The 20967-nt window shown below is 47.4% G+C and overlaps 1 protein-coding gene across 7 annotated transcripts in view; it reads right to left on the bottom strand.

Annotated features, from left to right (window-relative positions):
• The window catches only part of WDFY4 (WDFY family member 4), a 291014-nt gene that overhangs the window by 72212 nt on the left and 197835 nt on the right, over window positions 1-20967 (bottom strand). For all 7 annotated transcript variants that reach the window (XR_007145177.1, XM_047824339.1, XM_047824338.1 and 4 more), the window contains 4 exons: window positions 17640-17788; window positions 11836-11956; window positions 9217-9302; window positions 7623-7685 (listed from right to left, as the gene is read on the bottom strand). Coding sequence is in view for 6 of the 7 variants with exons in the window: in XM_047824339.1 (XP_047680295.1) it covers window positions 7623-7685; window positions 9217-9302; window positions 11836-11956; window positions 17640-17788 (419 nt within the window). In the remaining variant the exon portion in view is untranslated. The remainder of the gene's footprint in view (window positions 1-7622; window positions 7686-9216; window positions 9303-11835; window positions 11957-17639; window positions 17789-20967) is intronic.

The raw sequence follows: 20967 nt of genomic DNA, 5'->3' as shown, positions 1-20967 counted from the left end.
ACTAGTCTTCTTTATTTGCCATGGCCCCAAACTAGAAACAACCAAATTTCTCTCAATAGGCAAATGGTTAAACAAACCCTGGTATATCCATATCATGGATACTACTGAGTGATAAAACGGAACATATTATTGATACATGCAACGATGTGGATGGATCTCAATAGCATTTTTCTGAGTGAAAAAGGCCAGTTTTCACTGTGGGTCACATACTCGATGATGCCATTTTTAGATCATTCTCTAAAGAACAAAATGATTGAGGTGACAGATCAGTGGTTGCCAGGCGTTAATGCTGATGAGGGGTGGTATAGGGTGGGCAGGACCATAAAATGTAGCTCAAGAGATAGCTCTGTGGCGATGAAAACAATTGATTATGATGAAAGGGGTAGTGGTTATACGAATCCACACATAGGATAAAATGACACAGAACTATGCACACATATTGCATCAATGTCAATTTCCTGGTATCGAAATTGTACTAGAGTTGCATAAGATGTAACAACCATCAGGGGAAATTAAGAGAAGGCTGTACCAGGACTCTATGTACTATTTTTGCAACTTCCTGTGAATCTATAGTTATTTTAAAATAAAAAAAATTTTTTTAAACAATCTTGCAGCCCAGATGCAGCAATAAACAGATCCTTGTACATCAGCCAAGTGCTAATTTATGAGTAAATGTGACAAGCTTAATGTTCTGCAACCATCCCAAAGAGCTAAGGCATTTCAGGAGAAAGAGCACCTTAACCTCAGTTCACCAGATAATCTAAAATGATCCACTGTTGATTTTATGCTTAAAGATGCTACAAATAATAAAAAGAAAATGTGTGCCTTCTGTACCCGCGTTCCAGGTTTTCTGGTGGTGGCTGGGCACAAGCAGCAAGTTGGGTGGGGGACCTTGAGCCAGCGAGTCTCTCCCTTCCCAGTTCTAGGTTTTCACTCCCCCTCCCTGACCCCCTTCGGTCCAACACAAGCAACGTGACTAAGTGGAGCTGGAAGGACAAAGGGGCCAAGCTTGGGGTAAACAGAGAGGCTTGATTTATGCTTCTACCTAGGAGTGGGTCTGAGGTCATGGTCAAGGGTATGGCAAAGAGGAGATGTGAGCAAGAGACATAAGACTGACATGAACGGGGCCCGAAACCAAGGTTTGCGCGTGACCCAGGCAGTGCTCACTGGAGGCCACCAGGCTCAGCTGCTTGTGGCCTATTGAGCCAACCAGGTGAAAAGTTCCTCAATGTGGGGGCATTGGTCATACCACCAGGTTGTTTAGTTCACTTCCGGTTCCAGCAACTCTGCTCTAGACCTCCGGGTTCTGAGTTGTGTAGTCTTGGCAATTGCCCTCCCGGGGCTGTTTTTCCAAGAACAAGGGGCATGTTCCTGCACTCAGCCATGGGGCCAAAGCTATCTTTATCAAAGCAGTCTATGCACATGACAGACCCCTAGCCTTCCAGCTGGTCAACAGCGTTGATCTCTAGAGAGTAGGACGGAAGGAACGGTCATGGGGGGGACAGGTACTTGAGTTTTAGCCTCCACGCTGCCAGCAGTGGTGTCTTGGAGGGTACGACTGACTATCAAGAAAGTTCATCATCTTGTGGGAATTCATAAGTTCTCATGGGTGTTTTTCTGAACTCTTGTCTTGCATTATTTTTCAAAGGGAATCTATAAAGGAAACTCCGACAACCCTCCGCTGCAGGACTTTGTGCCAAAAAGTGCATTTTCTCGTAAACGTTATATTTAAGTAAGCTAGGCAATCGAGAGAACACTTCAGAAATTACAAATACGCAGACACAATCAGGTCCTAAAGATAAGCCTGCCACACACATAACAGCCTCCTCCAGCCCAGGGACACCTTGCCCTGATGACACGGCAAGGGAGCATTTCCGATATGTCAGAGACCGTGGCTATGGAAGGATGCCTCTAGCCCATTTAAAGGCGTGTGCTGTGTACAGCAGAGACCCGAGGGAAGAACCAGATAACCATCCAAGCCTTTTCTCATCTCGGTGAGAGTTTTCTAAATTCTCGGCTCAACAGGAACTGAGACCACTGGGAAGAAACATAACAGATCCAGATCGCACGGGCATCCCAAAGAAATGTCTGTACAGAAATAAGTCCAAATGTTAGGGCCCTACTTTTTCAGAGTATCAGTATAGAAGATTCTATTCTGCAGGGCTCTTTTTTCATATCATGTGAAAAGGGAATTGCCTTCTTTGGTACCCACTACCCTTTAGATAAGGACAAATTTAACATTCAATGCCAAGAGAAAGTATTTGCTAGAAAAAAAAAAAAGAGTTCACGAAGTCCCCTGTTTCTTGTTCTCTGACCCTGGAAAATAATGTAACCCAGGACAATTGTATTCTTTTTTCCTAGTGTCAGGATAATTAGGTAACTACATCACTCTATTTACCTGATCTAGTTGTTCGTTAACCTATTCACATCTACTTTTGTCTCCTTTAAAGGAATTTTGGGGCCTTTTTTTTTGAAAGAGAGAGAGAGAGAGAGTGGGGGGCGGGGAAGGGCAGAGAGAGAGGTTGTGGGGGAGAATCTCCGGCAGGCTCCACGCTCAGTGCAGAGCCTGACATGGGGCTTGATCCCATGACCCTGGGATCATGACCTGAGACGAAATCAAGAGTCAGACACTCAACCCACAGAGCCACCCAGGTGCACCTTTGGGGTCATTTCTAAATGAATGTTGTACTGGTGCTGCATTTAATTTTGAAGCTGTTTGCAGCCCTTTGTGGAGGTTACAGAGAACGAGTGTGAGGATGTGTGTTTGCTCACATACATTCTCAACCAGCTGCCTTTTCCCTGTCACTTCAGCTATTGTTTCGGTTTTTCCAACTGGTCCTCCTCACATCTCAGCAGAGCCTGCCTGCGTCTTACGTTGTGGAGCTTTCTGGCTGTCAGAAACTTGGCTGGCCAAGTGTCTAGCTGACTTTATATAAGAAACTCCTGGAGGCTTCCAGAGTCTTACACTCCATGAATATCTATATCTGATTATGCCACCTTGCTGCCGTTAGAATGCTCTAGTCTTGTACCATGGGGACACACAGATGGATTACAGATCCCAGGCTCATCCAGATTTTACAAGTATTTCCCATTTAGGATCCAGGCCTACAGAACCTCCTTAGAATTCAGTTATGGAGGCAGCCATTGTCATTGGAATTCAGGCAGAACTCTGGCACCCAAAAGCTCTGGTTTCCTATATATGTAGAATGGCCTGGAGAGGGGCCAAATCAGCTTTGGAGAGCTGGGAGTTGAAGATACAAAACCCACAGCACAGGCCAAGACTCTTGGGCTAGTTGAAAACTCTCGGAATGGACCGCACACTTCTATCAGAGATGAGAAGCTCATGTTCATCAGAATGTCCAAAAAGCAAATGGGGATACTTCAAGACTCATGGTATGTAATCCAAATGGAAAATCATCAGGTTTTCTCTACGAGTAGGGACAATGGCCAGCCAAACCCTCCTAAGCCTGGGCACCACTGTTGCCTTCCCTCTCTGAAACTCCTGATGGTACAGTGGGGCTGGTGGGAGGTGGACTGGAAAGGAGAGATGCACAAGATCTGAGAGCACAGACAGCCACCTGTTTTTAATCAAATGTTCCATAAACATGCCTGAGATATACAGCAGGTGGTGCTAAAACTAAGCACAGGAATTACAGTATTTATTGAGCACCTACTACAAGCCCAAACTGGTTCAATCTCAAAGCCCACTGCTGGCCTTTGCAACACAGTCCCACCAGCTCCCTGGCTGCTTGGGTGGGCCTAGAGCCTAGGACCAGTGCTCCCACTGGGGCTTCCTCATTCTGTCGAATGCCTTCCATGAGCTTATGTAAGCATTTCTCTGGCACGCTATGCATTGTTCCCAACTGACTCCAGACCTTTCCTGTTTTATACTTCCCAAGGGTCTCCATGCTTGGAGCTGTGCTAGGGCTGTGCCAGGCAGGTGTGAAATGGCCCCGGAAGATCCTGATCCAATGAGCTCAGATAGCCATCATGGAGAAAATAAATAAAATGGAAATAAAATTAGCACAGTGCCTGGTTGTCCCACACGTACAAGGTGGTACACAGGTTGCTGTCTAGGGTCATCCCTATGAATGAGTGATGAGTAATTTCCACACCTTTGACTCACCTCTGGGCCAACAATAACTGGGGGTCAGTTACTTTTGTACAGACCCCCAACTTAGTGGTCATAGGTCCTTGTACGTATGTATGTGGCCATAGCTCCATAGTGGAGCTCCTCATATGTATTCTTCCCTCTGCTCTTCCTTTGTCTGCCCTCTCCAATCCTGAGGCAGAAATTCAGAAGCTTACTTGTGTGGACATAGGTATGCATTGTTGGGGCAAGGCATCTCTAAGACTCTGAGAGCAACGGTATCAAAATGGACAGAGTGAGGCTCACGGCTGCGGGGACAGCTGCATGCCCACAGAGTGATATCACAGGCATAATTTATAGGAGGGTGATCTGCAGAGACAAATGGGGTTCAGCGAAGTGCTGTAGTCCCTGGGGAGCTCTCCACATGAGCAGTCGATGGCCATCTTCTTTGCTCACCCCTCAGGATTCATCCTTCTTGTCATCACAGAACCTTGATTCTCTTGGGAAACCACCATCCTGTCAGTCTGGTCTACGTTGCTGGGTGGGACTGATCCCACTCCCAGAAGATGGGTGGGCACGTGACACTGATCTGGCCCGTGAAAGCACTTGATTAGTTCTGGGATGGGCACTAACCTAACTTTGGCAAATGAAACTTATTTTTGAGATTTTTGCTAGAATTACTGGGACAGAGCACTCCCCATATGGTAGAATTCCTAACTTACTGACTGTCAGCCTGGAGCTACTGGGGACATTGATGCCATTATGCTTGGACAGCCTGCCAAGAACCGAGTCAACTCAAGGGAAATCCTCCCTATGAAATACACGGCTACAGTGGGTGGGGTTTATTGAGTCCAGAGATCCAGCCGTGCCTGGAGCCAGACCTTTGTTGGTCTCCAGGGAGATGAGGTGATGGATCTGTTTTTCTGCTTCAGTTAGTTTGAAGTGGCTTTACATACCTGCCCTGAAACGTTGCAGAGAAATCCAAGTGTGGACATTAACGTTTGTATGAAACAGAAATAATACGAGGTCGCCAGGGCTGATATTCAGCTAATATGCACAGTTAGGACTGTACCATTGTTGAACTATTGAGATATGTCCATTCCAGTTGGTAAACAGTTACTCCCTCTCCACCTGCCCAGTACTGCCCCGGCCTGCTGGACCATCCCTTGGCACGCCCTGGACCTCCCCACTAAATCTACCAACTAAAGGGATACTACCAACTAAAGGGAGGCTTCCGCTGGCAGCTACTCCAACTGGTCTTTCGAAGGTGATCGGTGCCCCCCGTGTTGCAAAATGCAATGGTCGTTCCTTAGTTCTTCTCTTGCTTGGCTTGCCAATAACATTTGGACACCAACACAGCTGGCCACTCCCTCCTTGAACACTCTACGTGGCTTAAAGGACACCTTCCACACCTGCAGCTCCTCCTGCCTTCCTGGCCACAGCTTGAATTTCTTTTGCTGACTCTTCTCCGTGTCCTTCACTTCTAAAGGTTGGCAGACCCCAAGGCACAGTCCTTAGACCTCCTTCCCATGTGCATTCATTCTCTTGGTGATCTTAGCCAGGCTCACGGCTTTAGATACTATTCCAAATTTACATCTCACCTGGACCTTTCCCTTCAAGTCTAAACTTCTATACCTGCTGGCCTACATGACACCTCCACTTGGTGTCTGGCAGGCATCTCAGAATTAACATGTCCACAACTCAGCTCCTGATAAGCAACACACCCCATAGTAGTTCTTACTGCGGTGTTCCCATTTCATCTCCCCCTTGCTCGAGCCTAAAGCCTTGGTCTCTAAGTCCCCTCTCTCTCTCACACACGCACACCCGACACTTGCTTCGTCAACAAATCCCAGCAGATGTACCTTCAAAACATGTCCATAAACAGAGCCCTGCAAACTGTCTTCCTGCCACCCCACCTCCCTCCAAGCCGTCACCATCTCTCAGCCGCATGACTGCACAAGCCTCCTAACCGGACTCCCAAGCTTCTGCCTTTGACCGGCTACGCTTCATCTTGACACAGAAGCCAGAGTGATTCTTTTAAAATTTAAGTTAGGTCACATCATTCCTCTGATACTGCCCACTTATTCCGAGCGAAGGCCAGTGCCATTAGCAGGAGCTCCTAAGACTTGCATGAAGCAGCTCCTGCTACCCCTCTCCCTTCTCTTCCCTGCACTCCAAGCACTCTGGCCCCCGCTGAGCCCACTGTGCTCCCCCTCGGGGCCTTTGCTTTGCTCTTCCCTCCGCCTGAAATGCTCCTTCCCCGTTTACCTGCAGAACTCCCTTCCCCACTTTGTTCACATCTGAATTCAAATATTGCTTTCTTGGTGACGGCTTCCCTTAACCACCCTGTCTAAGATTTCAACCCTTCCCTCTACCGACTTTTTTTTAATATTTATATTCATTATTTAATAGGTTTTATATTTCACTCATTTACATTGTTTTCTTTGGTCCTCCTCAAGAAAATGTAAACTCAAGGGGCGCCTGGGTGGCTCAGTCGGTTGAGCGTCTGACTTCGGCCCGGGTCATGATCTCACAGCTCGTGAGTTCAAGCCCCGTGTCGGGCTCTGCGCTGACAGCTCGGAGCCTGGAGCCTGCTTCGGATACTGTGTCTCTCTCTCTCCCTGCCCCTAACCCACTCGCATTCTGTCTCTGTCTCTCTCAAAAATAAATCAACATTAAAAATTTTTTTTTAAATAAAGAAAAAAGAAAATGTAAACTCAATAAGGACAGGGGAGGTTTTGAGTACTTTGCTCTGTCAGACAACAACCACAACATGTAACAAGCTATTGATAAATCATCGTGCATGATTTGGTGGTACCCATTCCATGGTCATTATAAATATTTTGGGGTTTTGGTGTTTTTTTTCACTATAAATATTTTGAATCACTCCTGGGGACACCCCTCTTTATCCTATCCGTCATACTCCTGGAAAAAATCAGGAACCACCTTCTTCTTCCAGTTTCACTCCTAATTGAAATAAAAGCACTCACCAATCCCGAGTCAGCCTTCCAGAGAAGCGGGTGTTTGTAAACGGAGGCCTTGGGAGGAGGCTGTCAGCCTTCCGTTCCCCAGTGAGGATGCTCCATATCACAGATTCATGAATTATTATCTGCCTCACATTTCACCGTCTGCTAATTTAGCTTATGAGCTTTCAGAGTCTCATATAGGAGGGACAAACCTGAGATTGCTCACGACCCCCACCTGGGGCCCTGACACCAAGGCTGAGCCTGGGCTGACACCACACCAGGTGACCTGCCCCACCCACCGTGGACAGAGGGCTGCTTCTTGCATTTTGGTCTGAAAACACCACAGAGCACATGAAATTCCAAGTCTGTTTGTAGAGGTTTCATTGGCAGAAGGAACTCCAGGAGTAGGAGGAGAGGGTGGGGATGGGAGGGAGAAAACGGAGGAGAATGCGGATTGATGCATCTTTGGATGCTTCTTAACGGTAGGATCAGACAAACGAAGACAATCCAAGCAAGGCCAGCACCATGCCCAGAGAGCACAGCTGGGCTCCTGCCTGTGCCATTACCTTAGATTGAGAGGCTCCTCCGTGATGCCTTTCCCTTTCAAGCTGGGCTGGAAAGAGCAGAAGCTAAACAAAAAAGGAAAAGATCATTCCAGCAGCAGAGTCAAGACTCTTCCACCACCAGAGAGACATTTTTGGTGCCAGTCAAGAGGTAGGGTGTGGACTTGCCCCTCCCATACCCCATCCTGTCCCCAGGGCATGAACACCAGACCCAGGTGCACCTCTGAGGCAGGCCCTCAGCATCCCCTGGCATTATACACTCTGGCCTTAATAAAAATGGTAATAAAACAATAGTTACAATAAAAGCCATGTATGTGTTTTGGATACCTCCTCTGGGCCAGGCACTTGACAATCCTCCCATTGCCAATTCCAGCAACCACTGAAAATGCCATCTAATTTAAGGCTCCTTGAGGCAAAGTCATGGAGGGGATGGCCAACATTCACTGCCTGAGCGAGGGATATATAAAACTTCTAGATTAACTGTGACAAACTATGCTTAACATACAGAAATCACAGGGAGAAATGGATGTGAGGTACAGCCTGGCACTATCTACCTCCTCGGTTGTGTCTAAAATGGAACTTGAAGAAAATTTTGGGAGGCAATATAACAGCGCCCCTTGGAGGCGCCTCAGAGGAAGGCTCACAGTCAATGGAGATGTGCCCAGAGCTGGTGCAAACAGCCTCTCTGCAGGAGTTGTTTTCTCCATTCTGGCCCTGCCCTTTGGACCCAGCAGCTGGTTGGAGTGCCAGTGACTGGCCAGGGCCAACAGGAAGACAAGTCTAGAACTTCTGAGCACAAAATGGGGCTTCCCAGACTGGGGGTGTCAAATATCACCTCAGAACTCCCAACCCAAAGTGGAGCGGAACATACCCTCCCCCAACTTCTGTTAATACACTTTCTGTGTTGTCTGTCTATGGCTAGGAACCTGCTTTCCTTTCTAGCCCTTCTAGATTCTCCACAGATCTATTTATCTGTAACTTCAATAATAATGAAAAAAAAATAACCATTAGAACTAAAAAAATTTAAACACTAGCATAAATTTCTTGGACTGATTCATTAATCTATTTGAAGAAAGAAGTTAAACTAAAACAGCAGGCTTCTCTCTTTAAAGAAAGAAAAAAGATGTTCCATGAAGAAGTGGGAAATCAGTTGTTTGGAATTCTTTCCAGTGAAATATGAAATTGGAACAACTAAAATTGGCAACTGGGATCAAAAAGAAAAGATTAAGCCAAAAAAAATTATTTGGAAAATTAAAAAGCCAAGCCAGAAAATTCTGGAAGGCCCATTAAACAGCCAGCTTCTTAAATGTGTTGTGTCTGCACAAGTTTTTCCCCCTTTAGTCATTACTGTCCTAAACCACTTCAGTCCATGAAATGGAGCCTGTTTCTCGGATTTAGGGAAGGCATTTCTGCATCTTTTTCTATACTTCATCCCATAATTCAATAGCTCCGTATGTCAGTAGGTTCTTCCCGTGTCTGATCTAAATCTTGCTTGCTGTGGGTTGAGAACAGTTCTCCTGAGAACACAGCTGAGCTGTCTTTGTCCTGTTCTCAGTTCATGATCAGTTTTCTCCGAGGAGGATTTTCAAACCCTTACCTTTTGAAGACCTTACTCCGATCGCTGTTGTGAAAGACAAGAAACTTGGAATATCCATTTTGGAAAAAGAGCTCCAGGGCAATGTCCTATAAAGAGGAGAAACCCCTTTCATTGCTACTGAAGTTGCCTGAAATGGAGAAACCCAGGCCACAGAGCCACTAGCAATGGATCATTTGGTTCTCTGTGTCAGACAACCCTTTCTGGTTGGTTCTTCCAACCTTCTAAGGGGGTACAAAGACTTTAGTGACACTGATGAAGGGAGTCCCCACAAAATTGGTAGGAGGGCAGGAGGGCCTCAGACTTCCTTTGACTGAAGCAGGAAGCAAGAGCCCCACTCCCAGGATAAGCCAGATAAGGAATAGACAGAGGGAGGAAGGGGCCTGGTGATACCTTCAGACTCCTCCACTTCTGGGTCACAAGTTTGGTTTCCTGAACCAGAGACTCACCTCATCAGAAATATTAGGGGATGGGTAGATGGGGGGGGGGGGTGGCTGGGTGCATCTCACAATCTGGGCAACACTGTATGTCGACCTATAGACCTGCAGGCACAGGGTGCTTTGCCAAACTCGTTTTGCAGAGCCATTTTGATGTGGCCATGCTGACATGGCAAAGGTATTTTGTTAATGCCTAATTGAACTCTACATAATTTCTTTTCCCTCCTCCCTCCCTGTCTCCCTTCCTTCTCATCCAAGCTGTGTAAATAACGGACTTGGAACAGCCATAGAGAGAGTCTACATGTAGGATGAGGCTCAGGGATGAGACCAGGTCAGGGAGAGAATTCTGAGGGCTGGCTGGGGCGGGGGTGGGGGGTGGTGGTGCTGGGCATGGAGGAGGGCGCTGCATCTGACAACCGAGTCAGGTCCCGTGTCTACCTGACTGGTAGTGCTCCCAAAGTCCAGTTCTGGGCTCCGGAGCAGAGGGAAAGTATTTGTGATGATAGCGCAACCCCCTCTGGACAGGGTCGGGGTGCATATGGGAGCCCTGCATATTTTTCTACAATAGAAATATAAATACTGTGCAAAGCAGATGATCAGTGCAGATGTAATGGCTTCCCCCGGCAACCTTGAGCACCCAAGATCTGACTTTCTCCTAGGGGAACCCAAGAGAGATGAGGGCCATGCTCACAAGCTTTCCCCGCCCCTAACTCCCACACTACTTGGCCCTGCTCACAAGCTCTCCTGCTTCTCCTTTTCACCACTGTCAGGCTAACCGAACATCTGGAAACAATCACTGTTTACTGAGGGGAAAGAAACTCACTTGCTGATACTTATGTGCTACTATATATAATCTATAAGGTAGACATAATCATAAAATAATAATTTTGAGTATTTAGATGTGCCGAAAAGTGTGCTGAGTGCTATACATGTAATGGTGGAAGAGACAAGACGTGGTCGCCTGTGCTCAAACATGCTACAGTGTCAGGGCCGTGGTCTGGACTAGGCCCATGCTAGCCACACTGTCTAGAACCCTCAGGGCAGGGCTTCTTCCAGTTTTCCCCTTCTAGTTTACTGTCCTTGCAAGGAAGCGCACTAAGGTCAGGCAAGATGAGAATCAACACTTTGTGGGCAAAATCAGTGGAGAGGGAGGAAGAGGGCTGGTTGGATTCCAGCAGCTTGCTGATCCTTTCGAGAATGAGCCCCCTAGAAAGGCCCCCCTGAGCTTCAGTGTCAGAAAATAGTAAGAAGGCCCCCAGGCAGGAGGATCACAGGATGAATTATAGACCCAAAGACATTTACAGATAAAACACTCATTACTAGGTTGATTAGGGCCAACCCCATCCGCCATTGGCCTTAGCAGAACAGAGACTCTCCAGAAAGGGTGGAAGAAGGTTTGGGCCCCTCCCCTCCCACAAGGGTGGTCCCTCCTCTCTTCCTGTTCCTCTGCCAGATGCCTGGGAGGCCTTCGGATGCAGCTTCAATGCTGTAAGGCTGGGCTGGAGAGGCCCAGATGTGTCTGCGGCCAGCAGGGGCTCTTCCCTTCGCACCTGAAGTGAAAAGTCTCAGCAAAGCCCTGACTCTGAAGGGTACTGGCTCTGTTAGCCCCTCGTGAGTCCTTGAAGGCACAGGGTGAAGCTCTGGGACCCTGGTTGGAGGGGACAATCAAGAGATCTCCAAACCACTTGACCCAGGAAGTGCCCAGGAGCTTGAAGATGGTTGAGCCTGTGCGGAGGGCAGAGGGGAGGGGCAGAAGTCAGCAGAGGGGTCCACAGGCTCAGATAGGGCAGGCTGACCCTTGACTCTTAGTCTTCAGCTCTGCCACAGGGCAATGGAGCTGTCCTGTCCTGTATTCCAGCATCTCCAAGGTCGCTCTGGGACATGTCAAGGGAAAAGGAAAGTAGAGAGACTGGATCCTAAATGACACAGTAAGAGAGAGAAGGTCCCAGCAGCCAAACAGGAGGAAATGGGGAGAGAATGAAGCAGACTTCAGTACTGCCAACCTGGAAGCCAGGCCCAACATCAGCCAGCGGACTCACAGATGTGTCCCAAAGGCACTGGGCTATGCACAGGTGTGAAGGGAGTCACGGAGGTGTCCCGCACTTTCAGATGGGGCCTCCATAGCACCTAGATGCTTTTTCCATGAAAAGATGGTTCTCCCTCTTGCCCCCTCCCCGGGGCATACCTGCAGGAGGAAGCGTGCCTGCCGGAGCTCCCTGAGGTCCCCATAGCTATGTCTCTGGCACGAGTAGTGGTCGGAGGACCTGTCTTTGCTGCACATGTTGAAAATGAATGGATCGCTGATGCTGAAAAGGAAACACGACATGCAGTGAGAGGGTGTCTGGAGGGCTTGTTCCCCTTCCTGCCCCGCGACACCCCGGACCCCATGTTTCTGGAGACACTGCAGGAGGAGTGCTGCAATCATGACCAGCTAGGGTGCTGGCACCGCTGACCTGCTAAACCCTTTCTGAGCTCCTGCCTGGGTCGGCCCTGCCCTGGAGCAGGTGGGGCATCCGTGTCACCGGGTGAGGCGACAACCTCCAGGGCAGACAGGGGCACAGGATGCAAGGGGTGAGTGTAAGAAGGCTCTCTAGGGTTGAGGGGGTGGAGAAGAGTGAAAGAAACACCCCATTACACATGGAGAAATTTCAGGCCAGAAGGCAGGGGCAGAAAGATGATGGGCCTCCATAAAAAAGCCTGGCTTCAGCAACATGGGGTCTGGGGTGGCCCAGCCACGTGGGATGGCATCTAGACTACCAGGGGAGAAAGGTGCAGAGAACCCCTGAGCCCCAAAGAGGTGTGCAGTGGGCTGAGAGCACTGGTGGGCTGGAGGATACTGGCCACAGCATCAGCGGTGGCCCCCAGAGCCCTGACCCAGAGCCAGGAGCCCCCTCAGAGGTCAGAATGACTCTCCCGTGGGAAGAGAGGGAGAGGGGAGAAAGGGAGAACTGTGAATTTGACTAAGATTTATCCCATAGAGGACAACTTGTGCAATGCAACACCTTTCGGTAACCAGATAAAGCTTTTCACCACCAATATGAATGGGGACTTGAGACATAAAACTGATTTCAGGTATAGAGTTACATTTCTGAACTTCTGAGTTATGTAGCAAAGTTAAACTGTGTATGTGACTGCAAAAGCTCTGATCAAATGCCTTTTGGGGACTTGAGCAACAAGGGGACGCCCAGGCACCCCAGTCCCCAAGAAGCCTGTGTATCAACTACAGATATGAAGAGCCAAGAACTGAAAGAGCTCCTGCAGCAGCACAAGGTGGCGGCGATGGCTGCTATCTCCCCTCCTAGCCACCCCGGCTCCGATGTGGCCCTCCCCACCCAGCCTACGGAGCAGGACACCAGGCCTCCGAGCCACCCTTCCCAGGGGAAGCAGACAGATCGGTTTGTCACACCGGTCAGCAGGGCTTCTCCAGTCACGGGTCAGTGGGGGTGGCCGGGCGTCTGCAGTGCTGAGGGTGTGCCCTTGAGCACAATGCAGAAAGGTTCCTCCTGAAGGTGGAAGCGGAAGCTGCTCCTGGGCGTCACAGCCTGAGCCTGGCTTAGCCTCCTGAACAGCCAGCCCTCCAGGCTGGAGACTAAGCACTTTGCAGCTCCTCCTGCCCCTTCTAAGCACAAGCCTCTCAGATCTCTGCCTTGAGCCACGATGCTGTAGAACTGATCAAATACAAAGGTGGCTCTGGTTCTGGATACTTCTGCCTAGGTGCTTTAATTCAAATCTTCCGGCTAAGGCTCTTTGTCCCTGCCATCAGGGGTAAGCTGAGTTTCCGCTGAACTTCGCTGACTCCCCATGGGGCCGTGGTGGTAATTCTGGTTCCTACTCCCAGCTTAGGTCAACCAGCATCTCTGGTCAAGGCACTGGTGATAATGGCAGTGGCGTTGCCTCTGTGCTCCCGTAGCCCCTTGCTTGCGGGAACCACAGCAAACATCATCTGTGCTTTAGCCACACATTTGGTTCTTTTCCCAGCAGACTATGAGTGAGTTCCCTGGGGCACAGACCTGTGCCCATGGCTCTCCACCCTCCACATCTTCCCCAGAGCTCTGGGCATGTTTGTTGAGTGGATTGACAAGCATCAGGCCCTACAGCCTGCCAAGCACATCCTGTCTGTTGTTTAATTTAAACCTCATAACCTCCTTACAGAGCATGTGCCATTAGTATTCCCATATCAGAAATGAGGAAACTGCATTCCAAAGAGGAAAAGTGACTTTTCCAAGGTCACATGGAACTGGTTTCAAACCCAGGTCCTCTGACTCTAAAATTGAAGCTCATTCATCAGTACCCTATCTCCTCTGAGGCCGAAAGACCCACTAGCTTTTACAGAGCTCTCCCTGCAAGCTCACTCCTTGCAGCTCCCTCTGTGCTGACTGATCCTGCAACCCAGCACTCTGAGACACTGGTGACATGAGGAAGAATGTTCTGGAAAATGCTTTCAGGAAGGAACTTTTAGGAGGAAATGCATTCATTTTTCTCCTACTTGTAGAGATAGAATAACCTGATACGGCAGGAATGCTCAGACAGACCCAAATGCTCAGGAAGACAAAATTGTAAAAAACATTACTGAGTTCACTGATGTGAGTCCAGGTTGAAGTTCCATCTTATCTAGTGTTAGTCACACAGCTATGACTGAGTCTCTTTGCCAACACTGTATTCTCCCTGTTCTGTGCATTAAGGCAGAGTTCAGGCCCTTAAGGCCAATGGGTAAAAGAAAGGAGGAGCTGATTCATATCCTTCTTTAGATGGAGCTGTGGCCACAGTTTATAGGATGCTATTCACTACTCTTTTGCATGACAGCTATCATGATAAATGCAAGTTTGCCACAGTGGTTACAGTATCCTTTTTAATATTCTTAACTAGGGAAACCACAGTAAACCAAGTGGTGATCCTATTGGCTGACCTGGTCTTTGGTAGTAAAAGTGGACTTCACACTGAAATATTTGAAGTTATTTCTGAGCTAATCCAATTATTGTCAGAATTTATACCTGTAATTTATACCCAGAATCATTCACTAGATCATAAACTCTACCAGACTCAGCCCACATCTGACTTATCTCTTTGTGTGTGTGGAGTCTACCACAGTTGCCTGGCACAATACAGATTTCCAGTATTTGTTGAATTGAAGTAAACAGAGAAATGATGCCTCAGAACTGTTGACTGATGTGGAGAAAATGTCTTATTATAAGTACCCTATCACAAAGAGCCAGTTGGAAGGCTTGGATTCCAACAAAATGAATCAAATGTTGTATACCTTGTGAGCTTGCCTGACACTATTATGGGTAGAGTAGTGTCCTCCAAGAGGGATATGCTATATGTTGAAATCCTAACCCCCAGTATCTCAGAATGTGGCTTTTTTTAAATTTTAGAAATAGGGTGTTTACAGAGGTAATAATGTTAAAATGAGGTCAAGATTGGCCCTAATCCAATATGACTGGTGTCCTTAAACAAAGGGGAAATTTGGACACAGAGACAGACACACACACACACACACACACACACACACACACACACAGAGGGAAGATCTCATGACACACAGACATAAGGTGGCCATGTGACTGGAATGATGTGTCTCTAAGCCAAGAAAAGGCAAAGGCTGCAGGGAAACACCAGAGGTTATGAGGCAAGGAAGGATCCTCTCCGAGAACTGGAGAGAGACCATGGCCCTGCTGACACCTTTATTTTGGCCTTCTAGCTTCCAGAATTGGGAGACAATAAATTTGTTTTTTTAAGCCACCCAATTTTTGGTACTTTGTTATATAGCCTTAGGGAACAAATACAATCATTCTATTCAGGTAATGGGCAATCTCACTGAAAGCAAAATAAACCATCTAGAAAGGTCCTTACCTTCTGAGGAAAGCTCCAAAGTACTCAAGTGCAATCAATGTTGGAGGATTTGCATTGTTCCTGAGTTTTATTTGGGATATTTTTATGGTGCATCAGAGAGCTTCTTTCAAGGTCTAGTGCTCAACTCTACTCAATTTGATGGCAGTCTTTTAAAGAAACATTTCAGGGTTGCGTTAGCTTTATTTTTAACTTGCTTATTTATGTATCTTCCTTAGTCTCCATGGTCAAAATAAGACTTAATCCCCATTGATCTCACATGATCTAATAGCTGGTCTCTGAGAACCGCATCTCCATGAGTGTCAGAAGTTTCTTAGGGCAGCAGACAAGACCTCAGAGAGAAAGCACTGTCTGGTTAACAAATACTTCTTTGAGGTCTGGTGACTAAAATTACCTAAGCAATTCCCAAATGATACTCCAGGGTAGTAATTTGTTCTCACTGCACTCCTACTCACATTCTAGAAAAATACATTTCCAGACATGGGAAGTCTCCTTTGTCATTGCAAATCAAGTGAGTACCTACAACCCGACAACTGGGCTTCTATTAAAAGTGCAGATGTAGCCAATTTGATCATGATTAGATGCACCTCATAAACACAATTTGCCTAATCAATAACATCTTCTCTAACACTAACTCGATTTAAACCAGAGGTGGAGAGTGAAGCAATGGATTATGCAAGTCATTACAGGGGCATGCCATGCAGATAGGTAGACGAGAAAGCTTTCATCAGCTCTCAGAAAGGCAAGTCTGCAGACCCATTGTCCGTATTGATCAGTATCAATAAAACATGAGGAATAAGATGGGATGCATGTGCCAAGGATTAATTATGCTCCTCCTGCCTTGGAAAAACACAGAAGACTCGCAGCAACCGGTGAACATTTGGTATGAATAAAAGATGCAAATGAGCAGAAAGAAAAATGCCAAGCATTTTAAAGCAAATCTAAATCAAAGGAGGGTGGGCTGACATCTATTCTTTCACACTCCTTGAACTCTTGCTTCCTGCCATAGGCTGGAAATGATAACGACAACCAGGAGTTAAAATTTTTAAGTTATTGGCAGGTAAGGCTCTGGTGCTTCTGTCAATAGTCTAAAACAGCGGTTCTCAAAGCGCGGTCCCACACCAGAAGCATCAGCATCACCCAAGAACTTGTTAAAATCTCAGGCCCTCCGGCAGATCTATCAAAGTGGAAACTGGGGTGAAGGTGGGTTCCCAGAAGTCTGTTTAAACTAGCCCTCAAGGTGACTTGATACTAGTTTAAGAGCTTCCGGGTGAAGAGGTTATCTTGTCATCATTTGAACCTTTGCTAAACCAGAAAAGTCAAGAAATCTTCATCCATGTTTGTTGTGATGATTAAATGTGATGATCAGGTGGGGCATATTACCTGACAACTGAGCTCCCAGCCAAAGTGTGAACAGAGTCAATCTGACTTTGAATGAATGGCTGTACATTATGAACACAAGAGAATTAACCAAGGAGAGCTACCTGAACAAATATACTTGATTATAAAGAAGGACTTCTGAATTTCCTGCCAAAGACCTCTGGTATTCGTTGGCGTAAAAAAAAAAAAAAAAAAGACTTGTCTGAGTTCTACCCAAATCCCAGCCATGTTTCAGAACCCAGATCTCAGCCTCCCTCCTCCTCCTCCCTCACCACACTAGCCCCACGTCATCAAGTGTGATCCCAGAAGGCTCCTCTCACAATAAATTTGTGATGTCAGTGTGCTCGAAACTCTTTCCAAAAGAACCCATTTGTGCTGCTGAGTGCACTCACTCGGCACGAGGGCCACCGTCTGATGGTGCGCACAGAAGGAGCAATCGACAAGCTGTTGAATGAGCAAGCTGATGGGACTGGATTCAATCACCAAAATAACCTAAGGAGAGAAGCCCCCTTGTCTTGAGGTGCGCCCCATATCACGAGAGGTATGGGGAGCAGTCCCATTGTTACCCACCCCAAACTTGAGCTTTGGGAAGCCACAGTCATGTATGCCTATGTCTCAGTTCTTCTATTTTAGCTCATGGCTCCGTTTCAGGCACAAATGTCAGCCCACAAAGAGAACAAGGTGGGCGGGGTAGGAGTAGGGGTGGCTGAGAAGGAAGTTAAGGCTCAGGGAAGAATCTGCTGGGGGAAGCAGGAAACTCACTTGGATAAACAGTGGCGGGTACAGTAGACATCACCCACAGGGGACAGCGTGAAGTTCTCACATATGTAGAAGTGCTGATGGCCAAAAAGCAGGATCCCTTCGGAGACCAGGTGGCCCTGCACGATCACCAGGGAGTACTTCTGTGTCACCTGGAGGGAAACAGCGTCACGGTCAGTTCGTGTGCATGTGAAGCAGGCCCATCATGCTTATGGATGACCAGTCACCCACTGAGGCACTGGACGTCGGAGTAGCTCCCTGTAAGAGGGACAGAGCCACTGCCCGAGAGCTGCCCTGCTCTTCAGAGTTTAAGTGGCACATCTACACCCAACACCCTGTGTAGTTACCTCATTTACCCAAAGCCATCGCTACCCCCGCCAAGATGAGTATTTATTGCTGTTTGGGGCATATTGACAATCTGTCTCACTTTACCTCCTGCACAATCACGCAAAACATTCTGCAGTTAACAATGAGGAAGGTTTTTAAGGTACCAGCATCCCTCAGTTACAGAGGTGAAGGAGCTTGTCAGGGGGCCAGCTGGTGAGTGGCCGAGCCAGGAGTGGAACTGGTCTGCCTAGACCCACAAGTGTTAAGACTGATACTGCTGTCTCTGCAAGGCCAAGGCTAGTCCAAGGTGTGTGCAGAGGAGGCCCATGCTCTATTCCTCCTTTCAGACTCAGGTTCTTCTCTCAGTGGCTGGAAATGCTGGCAGCTTTCCAGAATTACCTCTGCTAAAGAGAAAGCCTGGCCAAAGGTCACGCCCCCTTCCCAGTCGCTGTCTGTACCCAATATCTGGTCACTGTAGGGCTGGAAGAGTCACCCTTGCCTCAATTCCAGCCAACTCTGAAGAATCACTCCAGACCTCAAGCTTCTGTGGAATCCTAGAGGCCTTTGCTGAGAGCCTCAGAGTTGCCTTTCTCCCTCTGCCCGATCCTGTGATTATCCCTCCCGGTGAACTTCCCGCATATACACCTCTGACCCGTAGTTGGTTTCCGGGGGGGCCTGACCTGGGACAATGACTTGGTATGACCTAGAGTCCTACAGGAACTCAGGACTAAGTGGGTCCTCACATGGAACACTTCCCTGAACAAGTGAGGAAAGAAATGAATTCTAGATGACAGGAACCCAAATGGACCAAGAGCAAGACCAAGGCCAACATTTTCTCAGGGCAATTCTATGCTAATTCCAGTTACACCAAAGAGGAACTGATTTTTTTCAACTACCTAACATATGGCCATTGTAAACATTTTACACGTATTAACCAATATAATCCTTTCAATCAGGCAAGGGAGATTTTACTACTGGGGGGGAAAAAAAGGTCCCAGAGACAAAAATCTCACCCAAGATTAGTCACATAGTAAGTGGCTGAGCCTGGGATTGAAGCTAAGCTCCCTGCTCACCGTTGGGAGAAATAATAGGACCACAGTGATGAAATCTGGAAAGCAGGCCTTGAACACCAGTTCTCCAACTCGTGCATCAAATGGGATCAAAGTCAGGGCCAAGGCCAGAAAATGAAGATCCGCCAAGGGTTTTTGGTTCCAAGTTAAGCATTACTCACTGTGATTCAGGGAAAGTCATCTCTGAACTATTTTTCCTAAGTGAGAACTAGCTAATTATCCTGGCTCCTAAAACCCAAGCCCTCTGCAGGCTGCTGGCTCCCAGGCCTCTCCTGCATCCACCTTGTCAGAGGAGCTGGCCCTCAACCTGCCTGCAGAGCCACGATTTACCACGGACTCATTTCCAACTTTGTTCATTCATCCATACGGCCATCTATTCACAAGTTTGGACTCAGCACCTGCTATATGCCAGGCCCTGAGCTAGGCTTTGGGGACAGAGGCATGGACAAGATAAACAAGAACCCTATCCTCATGGGGCTTAAAATCTAGGGGGAATGATGGGTAGTAGGCATGCAACATCAACCAATAAATGATCACAAATTGTGCTATGTGCTGAGAGAGAAACAATAGGCTGATAACAAGGAAGAGAGAAGCTTGTAGGGACACTTTTACACAAACTCTGAGACTTGATTTATGGAAGTGGGGCAGCCATGGAAAACTCAGAGAACATTTCAGGGGAAAAGAACATCCAGTCCAGAGCCTAGAGACAGAAAGGGTAGATCTGGGGAACAGAAAAGAGGTCAGAGTGGCTGAATTGAAGTTGAGAAGTAGGCATGCTTAGATCTGAGGAGGGGCCTGGAATCTTGGTAAGGCCATTGGGTTTTATTCTCGTTGCAATAGGAAGCCATGGGAGGGGTCATTTCTGGAAGAGGACACTGGCTGCTGGGTGCAGAGTAGATCCAAAGGAGCCAAGAGCAGGTAGTCAGTCACATGGCTCTTCCCGTAGTCCTGTGGAAGAATGGTGGCTTGGGATAGGGTGGCAGAGGCAAGTGGGAAAAAGGAGACAAGTAGGGAAGCTAAGCAAGAAGGGGGTAGAATTGACAAGAACTGCTACTCAACAGACTGGAAGACCAGTAATAACAATAATAATAATAGGAAGGATTGAGGATAAATGTCTACTTTGGGATGTAGGCAATTGAGTGGAGCCCTCCAGCTTCCCTGAAAGCCTTCCCCAGAGGCAATCACCATCACCACTTTATTGTATGGAAGGGTAGCCCATGTGCCACCCCAAAATACACCACTTTGTCCCGAGGATTGTTTTGCATCAAAGACACTTAAAACGACAGCAGGTACAGGAACAGCACTCTGGCCTACGCTTTTCTTCCTGAAAGCAAGGATAACTCCCAGGTGAAAAATGCCCTCCCTATATTAGGAGGAAACGAACACTCTTAGCACCAGAGACAGAGAGGTCAGACCTAGGGAAATCTGTACAAACAAATCTGGCTGGACAAACCCTTACCTCCCTTGAGTCTCCCTGTATCTTTTAGTTACTTTTTCACAATTACTATACTTTGTTCAACCTAAGCACTTAGGCCCAACCACTTTTGGGGCTCTGCATTTTCCTGTGACGGCTCCCATGTACCTGTAAAAGTAAAATCCGTATTATCCTGTTAATCTGTCTTCGGTCACCTTAATTCTTAGGCCTGTTTGGAGCCTCTAATGGGGTAGGGGGAAAGTTGTAACTCTCCTACAGTATATACACTCTAAGTATATTCTATACTTAAGAATGTATAAGATACTGTATACATATCCTTTTTTATTTTATACAAATAGCATATTCATATGCTTACTGTTCTACATCTAGTTTTTTCCCTTCATGGCCCATCTTGGAGACCCTTGCAAATCACTTCTTACACAGTTGTCTCCCTCTTATTAATAGGTACAGGCTATTTCCTTGCAAGGATGTACTAGAACTTAGTCGACCAATCCCCTAT

Source organism: Prionailurus viverrinus, chromosome D2 (assembly GCF_022837055.1).
Source record: "Prionailurus viverrinus isolate Anna chromosome D2, UM_Priviv_1.0, whole genome shotgun sequence".
Taxonomy (NCBI): domain Eukaryota; kingdom Metazoa; phylum Chordata; class Mammalia; order Carnivora; family Felidae; genus Prionailurus; species Prionailurus viverrinus.
The sequence above is the reverse complement of the archived record's forward strand: the minus strand, read 5'-3'. Positions and strand labels throughout refer to the sequence as shown.